Source organism: Sinocyclocheilus grahami, unplaced genomic scaffold, assembly GCF_001515645.1.
Source record: "Sinocyclocheilus grahami isolate Dianchi unplaced genomic scaffold, SAMN03320097.WGS_v1.1 scaffold787.1, whole genome shotgun sequence".
In the NCBI taxonomy this organism is placed as follows: Eukaryota; Metazoa; Chordata; class Actinopteri; order Cypriniformes; family Cyprinidae; genus Sinocyclocheilus; species Sinocyclocheilus grahami.
The window spans coordinates 949,187-957,368 of NW_015505966.1; the positions used below are offsets into that span (position 1 = coordinate 949,187).

The 8,182-nt window shown below is 38.1% G+C and overlaps 1 protein-coding gene across 1 annotated transcript in view; it reads right to left on the reverse strand.

Annotated features, from left to right (window-relative positions):
* Positions 1–4,167: 4,167 nt before the first annotated feature.
* Positions 4,168–8,182, reverse strand: part of LOC107561664 (activator of 90 kDa heat shock protein ATPase homolog 1-like) — a 9,161-nt gene continuing 5,146 nt past the window's right edge. Inside the window, exon 4 of the mRNA XM_016246136.1 lies at positions 4,168–4,237. Coding sequence (XP_016101622.1) covers positions 4,168–4,237 — 70 coding nt within the window. The remainder of the gene's footprint in view (positions 4,238–8,182) is intronic.

Genomic DNA, 8,182 nt, shown 5'->3' on the forward strand with positions numbered 1-8,182 from the left:
TTATGCTCCGTTTCCAAACAGTTAAAATGACAAATAAATGCATACTCTGAAAGCGCTCCACAAGACATGTGTGATTATATTACTGGATGCTCGAAATTGAATGGGAGAATGTACGTTTTAAACCGCTTATTGTACAGGTAGGTAAGTTAATCGCTGTTCTAATCTAATGCGCTGCTGCACTGTAACGCACACATTACAGACAGTAGCTCGTACATCACGCGCAGAGCACAAGAAAAACAGAATCATTCAGCGCGGAAATGTATCGTCAACACTGTTCTGTGATTTCTCAATAAAATAGCTTTGATACTGAAAAGTTCAAGCATATATTGCTTAACTAAATCCCACAGCTTCACTACTAGTAGAAAGACGCTGCCAGGCAGAATTAATTCAGACACGCAATCGCTCTCACTAATGCATTCATATGAGTGTAATCTTTACTGTGCTACTTTATCAGTATCTGATTTAGAACGAGCAGAAATCTGTGAGAAACATAACGACTCAAAGACAAAAGAAAAGTTAAAAATGAGCTGTGACATATGCCATAGCTGTGCACAAGGTGTTTGTCACAGCTCCAGACTTATTTGTTCATTAATGTCATCATCAGCGACTAGTCGACTTCGACTAGACTTTCATCACATAAAAGTCGACTTTAAAAAATCAGAAGCCGTTCAACCCCTAGCTTGTACTAATAGTGGAGTGTTTATTTGCAAAGTCTAGCACTGGTGTTGTGCCCATTTTTGACCCCTGCCAAATGATTACCCCTTCTCGTTGAAATCACTACCTGATTGCCTAATCCTAACCCCTCCCCCACACCTACTCCTAAACCTACCAATGCTAGGGGATAGTAATCTGCCGGGGGTCAGAATTGGGCACAACACCGGTATTGCTGGAGCTTGAGCTCTTGAAACTCCGCCCTCTTCTCCGGGAGCACCAGCTCATTTGCATTTAAAGGGAAAGACGAAAACGGCTTTTTGGCTCATACCCTAAAAGTGACAATTTTAACAAGCTATAAAAACATTCTGTAAGGTATTTTGAGCCAAAACTTCACACACACTCTGGGGACATCAGAGCCTTATTTTACATCTTGAAAAAAGGGGCATAATAGGTCCCCTTTAAGACTTTTCTCCCCCATAGAAAGACTAAGACAGTGGTCATATGATACGATTTCAATTTTTCCTTTCTCTTTGGAGTGTTACAAGCTCTTGGTGCATAAAGAAGATCTGTAAAGTTGCAAAGACTAAAGTCTCAAATCCAAAGAGGTATTCTTTATAAAAGTTCAGAGTCAGCCACGCCTACCTAAAACGGCTCGTTCTAACACGCCCCCACATACCTACGTCACTATCTGGGAAGATTTGCATAACGCCGCCCAAATGTTCACGCAAAGAAAGAAGGCGTGACTTTTATTCTCGCTGTTATTCCTATGCATTGTCCACCGTTTTGTGAGTTTGTGTCATGTCCATCTGTTTCTGTGTTCTTTTTATGATCTTTGTAGGAAACAGTGCATTAATTCAGAGAAGTTGTTTGACTTCCTGAATGATTTAGCAGATCAGGCCTCCACTGCATCAACATCAGAGTGCAAAACTAAGGGCAAATGGCAGTCACACAGGTACAATATAATTGATCAAAAAGCACAGGTCGTATTTGGGTATACAGTTTATTAATAAAATGTACTACAGACAGGAAAGCAGATAAGCCCAGAATATGAACAGAAAGCTCTAAATTTCTTGTTAAGCGTTTTCCTCCCAAGCCGTTATAAAGAAAACACTTAAATATGATGATAAAAAAAGACCAAATATGCTATACAAATTATTAAAAATATATACTGTGCAGTGTGTACATGCAGATGAGCCCATGAACAAGCTACATAGAAAACAGCACTTAACGTGGCTTAATATGAGATGGTGATATAAAAAGCCCAACGTTTATATAGAATTTATTAAAAATGTATACTATGTACAGGCAAGCAACTAGCAAATTCATTAAGCCATGTTAACAGTTTTCTTTAAATAATGTTTAAAGAAAACACATGAAACTTTGCATGTTCCGTTCATATTCTGGGCTCCTGTGCATGTTTTTTATTAATAAACTGCATACCAGGTTTGGTCTTTTTATATCACCGTACTTCATCCATTAGCTTACCTTTTACCTTTCCTTTAGCGTTTTCTTTACAACAGTTTTCTATGGGGGAGAAAAAGCTTAATGTGCATTAGCGCGTTGCGTTCATATTCTGGACTATTCTGCTTGTTTGTAGATATTAATATTATTAATTTACTATTAATTAATAGTATTTTTTCCACCACCATCTCCCTTTAGGGGCTCCGTACAATAGGGATATTTGAAATGATTTGGGGGAAAAAACATCACTCTTCGTGTGATAAATTATATCATATGATATAAATATAAACGTCTTATATTTTTGCCCCCTTATCTTGAATTTTGTGGGAATTTTAAATGTATTTTAATAGACTAAATCACGCAGTGAAAACGTGAACTCTAAATGTGCACATGCAGTAGTCTAACCTACATCTTATCCACCTTATTTTTCAACGTAGAAGTAAGCCGTTTTCTGTGAATGTGCAAGGCTTTTGGTTCATTAGCCGCTGTATGGAAATAATGAGATGATGGCTGCATCCAAGCTCCAAAACAATAGGCTAGTAAAGTATGTTAACAAAGACATGACAAAGATTTTTGGTACATATTATCTTTAAAGTGTCTAGTATTAATATATGAATTCACAATTATTCAGTTTTGTTGAGTGTGGTCACAGAATGAGTAAACATGTTGATGGCAACAATAGTGGCCGCTGGGATAATACAGTTAGTTTAGGTATACATTTATATCCAGTTGCAGTTGAATTAAAAATTCTAATGTTACAAATAAGTTACAATATTGATGTTGTAATTAGGGCTGTCAAAAAAAATGTGAATTTCGAATATTCGTTGAATTTAAAATAAAAATCCACATTTGAATGCAATTCGAATTTTAGGTGTGCATTAACGAGGCAGCCTTATCAGTGGCGCACGAGATGCGATGACGATGTAAGTGTCATTGCATTTTAATGTTTTTGTTAGCCTATCCAGTTGAAGACACTAGATGCTGCGCTGCTGCGTTGTTAATTACAAATATTGCGGGAAAAGAGAACATCAATGCAATAGATCTTGTTTATGTCAAACCTGAAACCAAGTCGTTCACACAGAACGCATATTTCGCACATCTTCTAGAGGGACATCTATCACCATTGCACTCGCGTCTCGCACAAAAGAGCCGCATGTTTAGAAAGCCATGTAAAATTAATGCAAGTTCAACTTTGAAAAAAACATATCTCGAGTGTTACGTCCCAGAACGTATGTCATTTTTGTTAATGCCATTATTGTTAATACTGTGAATCTCTGTGTGTAACTTTGTGTTTCCCTGATGCCTAACAGCCTGCTGGGAAGTGTAGTTTTTTGCCTGTTTTCCTCTGTTCCTCCCTGTCCTCTCGCAGAAGCTTAATTGATGTCACCTGTCCCTCATCAGAGCTGTGAAGAGGAGCTTGTATTTGAACAGAGGGAACGGGCTGTTCACCAGAGAGAGGTGGCTCTATCTGCTGCAATCCCAGCACTCACACACATGGAACTCTTCAAGATTTTATTTACAATGTAAAGTCTTTGTACAGCAGTTAGAGGGAAGGGGGAAAACAAGGGTAAACGATATGGATAATTAAAAAAAAGAAAAGATAAGATGCTTCTAGCTTCAGGGAGGAGATTAAGGCCAAAATAACAAACAAAAAGAGGATACTACCTGGGAGTAAGGGGATCTAACTTGCCTAGCAAACAAAACATGTCTCTTCCTTGACTTCCTCACTGTCCCAACAAAACCAGGAAAATAATGATAAATCTTGAATGTTGATCAAATAAAAGTGGCACCTCCTTACTGCGTCTGCAGACAAAAATAACACACAATCACTACAGCCGGTACAACAGGCTTTCTTGAAGAAGCACTAAGGCTCTGAGCACACAATATTCAACAAGTACAACAGGTTTTCTTAAAGAAGCATTAGAGTTCAGTGCACACAATCTTCAACGAGATCTGGGAAAACAGACAGGCCAAGCTCTCTCTGGTGAACAGCCTGTTCCCTCTGTTCAAATACAAGCTCCTCTTCACAGCTCTGATGAGGGACAGGTGACATCAATTAAGCTTCTGCGAGAGGACAGGGAGGAACAGAGGAAAACAGGCAAAAACTACACTTCCCAGCAGGCTGTTAGGCATCAGGGAAACACAATGTTACACACTGAGATTCATGGTATTAACAATAATGGCATTAACAAAAATGACATACGTCCTGGGACGTAACAATCCTTATTGTTCCAAAAAAAAAAAAAAAGTCTGAAAATGGCAACAGTAGCAAATAACGGCTGCGTTCAGCCCCGACAAAAACGGTGCAAAACGTTTTTTAAACGGAAACGGTGGTGTGTTGAACACCCTGTTCTGATGACGCAGGAGTTGCAACTATGGCAGCTGAAAAGGCCATTATTTTTGTTCTTTTTGAAGAATTTTCGGAGCCTGATGAAATCAGTATAAATATATGTTTAATACTGCAAAATGCGCTCGATGTTACAGTCACTGCCCTTGCCCTCCAGAATAAAAGAGAATATCCTATAACTGCCATATAACTGTGGTTTTTAATATTGTGATCCAACATTTGCCTCGCATTTCAGGATGAAAGGACAAATATTTCAGGTGAAGGATAATCCATTTCTTACCTCCAAGACTGTGTTATGATCTATATGACCTTATTATTTTTATTGTGAGTATTAGGCTTATCATTATTGCTGATCACTGTTGTTGTGCTATATGATATTGTAATATTTACCATTATATAATCAGAGGGGTATAGAAAAGTTTATGAAAGTGTCACTCCATAATGCAATAGCAAAATATATAAATATGTATAGTATTTTTATGTTACATTAATCAGTATTTAGCACACCTTCCTAAGGAAAGGATATGGACCAGAAGACATTGCAATTACTAAATGATATTTAGACAGACTTATTTTAGAAGTTCCAGATCTATACTTGTGCCCTTATTATTTCAGTTATTTTGCCTTTAATGTAAATAAACATGTGCAAACAATATACTTGCTCTTGTGAATTTATTTGGAAGCTGTCTCTTTAATACCGTGTGGTTTATATACATGTTGCTGCTGATTGGGCTGACATGTTTGACACCCACCAAACAAGAGAAAACGCATCTCAAACCCGTTGCACACCGTTTCCAGGAAACATGTCGTTCAAACCGGAAACCGTAGCAAAACGGTGCACACCGGTTTGAGCTTGAACTTGCCCCTGGCCATAATGTCTAACTGAATGATTGTGTACTTTGTGGTTTACACTCCGACATGATTGTAATTTTTTTAATATTTGTGCAAAAATAATCTCTCCTTAGGTTTCTTTTCTATGAACTTCCTTTAATAAAAGTGTTTGGTTAAATTCACGGTTTTGTAGCAGCAGTGAGTCCGCTCATAAAACATTAAGTCAATTTTAACGTAAATCTAGTTCTAAAATGTTTAATAAAATGGTATTAAATTGAATAGAAATGGAAAAAAGAAAGAAAGATTCTTGCACAATGTTGTTGACTCGGGAACCCATCGGACCGATTTAGTCCGAGTTGTGAATGAATCGTTCATTCAGGCGGTAATGCGCGACATTGCTGCGATCCGCCAAAAAAAGGGAAGAAGAAGAAGAAGAAGAAGAAGAAGAAGAGCTACACCTCCAGAAGAAGTAAGTATCACGCGTTAGTTTTCCAAATTGCCTTTCTGAAAGAGCTTCTTGGCACTTTGTAAGGCTAATGTTGCTAAAGCTACCATTGTCTGTCTGTTTTCACTGATGCTGCCTTCACGTGCTACCAGAATGATTGTAAATAGGAATGTGGGAGTTAAAATTGCATATGAAAGCAATGTGAAGTCGACCACTGGAATTAGTCGAGCTCATAATCACAAGTGGGGCTTATAAAGTTTGTATGGCACCATGAGTTATTTTTATCGCGCCGTGCTCCCGTCTGTGTAATTCATAAAGTATTCACTGTTCTGTGATTTCTCAATAAAATATTTTTTCCACCACCATGTCCCTTTAGGGGCTCCGTACGATAGGGATATTTGAAATGATTTGGGGGGAAAAACATCACTCTTCGTGTGATAAATTATATCAGATGATATAAATATAAACGTCTTATAAGTCATATTTTTGCCCCCTTATCTTCAATTTTGTGGGAATTTTAAATGTATTTTAATAGACTAAATCACGCAGTGAAAACGTGAACTCTAAATGTGCACATGCAGTAGTCTAACCTACATCTTATCCACCTTATTTTTCAACGCAGAAGTAAGCCGTTTTCTGTGAATGTGCAAGACTTTCGGTTCATTAGCCGCTGTATGGAAATAATGAGATGATGGCTGCATCCAAGCTCCAAAACAATAGGCTAGTAAAGTATGTTAACAAAGACATGACAAAGATTTTTGGTATATATCTTTAAAGTGTCTAGTACTAATATATGAATTCACAATTATTCAGTTTTGTTGAGTGTGGTCACAGAATGGGTAAACATGTTGATGGCAACAATAGTGACCGCTGGGATAATACAGTTAGTTTAGGTATACATTTATATCCAATTGCAGTTGAATTAAAAAATTCTAATGTTACAAATAAGTTACAATATTGATGTTGAAATTAGGGCTGTCAAAAAAAATGTGAATTTCGAATATTCGTTGAATTTAAAATAAAAATCCACATTTGAATGCAATTCGAATTTTAGGTGTGCATTAACGAGGCAGCCTTATCAGTGGCGCACGAGATGCGATGACGATGTAAGTGTCATTGCATTTTAATGTTTTTGTTAGCCTATCCAGTTGAAGACACTAGATGCTGCGCTGCTGCGTTGTTAATTACAAATATTGCGGGAAAAGAGAACATCAATGCAATAGATCTTGTTTATATCAAACCTGAAACCAAGTCGTTCACACAGAACGCATATTTCGCACATCTTCTAGAGGGACATCTATCACCATTGCACTCGCGTCTCGCACAAAAGAGCCGCATGTTTAGAAAGCCATGTAAAATTAATGCAAGTTCAACTTTGAAAAAAACATATCTCGAGTGTTACATCCCAGGACGTATGTCATTTTTGCTAATGCCATTATTGTTAATACTGTGAATCTCTGTGTGTAACATTGTGTTTCCCTGATGCCTAACAGCCTGCTGGGAAGTGTAGTTTTTTGCCTGTTTTCCTCTGTTCCTCCCTGTCCTCTCACAGAAGCTTAATTGATGTCACCTGTACCCCGTCAGAGCTGTGAAGAGGAGCTTGTATTTGAACAGAGGGAACGGGCTGTTCACCAGAGAGAGCTTGGCCTGTCTGTTTTCCCAGATCTCGTTGAAGATTGTGTGCTCAGAGCCTTAGTGCTTCAAGAAAGCCTGTTGTACTGGCTGTAGTGATTGGGTGTTATTTTTGCCTACAGACGCAGTAAGGAGGTGGGTGCCACTTATTTTATCAACACTTGCTTTTCTCCTGGTTTTGTTGGGACAGAGAGGGAGTCAAGGAAGAGACCTGTTGTTTATTTTGCTGTTTTGTTTGATAGGCAAGTTAGATTCCCTTACTCCCAGGTAGCATCCTCTTTTTGTTTGTTATTTTGGCCTTAACCCCCTCCTGAAGCTATAAGCGTCTTATCTTTTCTTTTTAAATGATCCATACCGTTTACCCTTGTTTTTTCCCCTTCCCTCTAACTGCTGTACAAAGACTTTACATTGTAAATAAAAGTTCTATGCGTGTGAGTGCTGGGATTGCAGAGAGAGCCAACTCTCTCTCACTTTTTTTTTTGCCCATTGGTTTCTACCAAGCGGCAACCTCCCGCTCTCTCTCGTGAAGCTAACAAGGAAGTGACTTAAACTGTAATTCATCGACTGGCTGCAAAAGGGAGTCAATCCCATAGACTCCCCATGTTAAAATGCCCAACTTTACAGCAGAAAAAAACATGTTTACAGCCTAGTTCAAAAAATTATTTTGGTCTATATAGCTAATTTTGCCCTTCATGACAACTGTGAGGGGGGTGAATTTTTTTTTATAACTCATCCGTTTAAATTATACTAAGCCTTAAAGTTCTGCATAATTAAGGGCGTGGCCACTTGAGTGACAGGTGGATTGCCGCTGC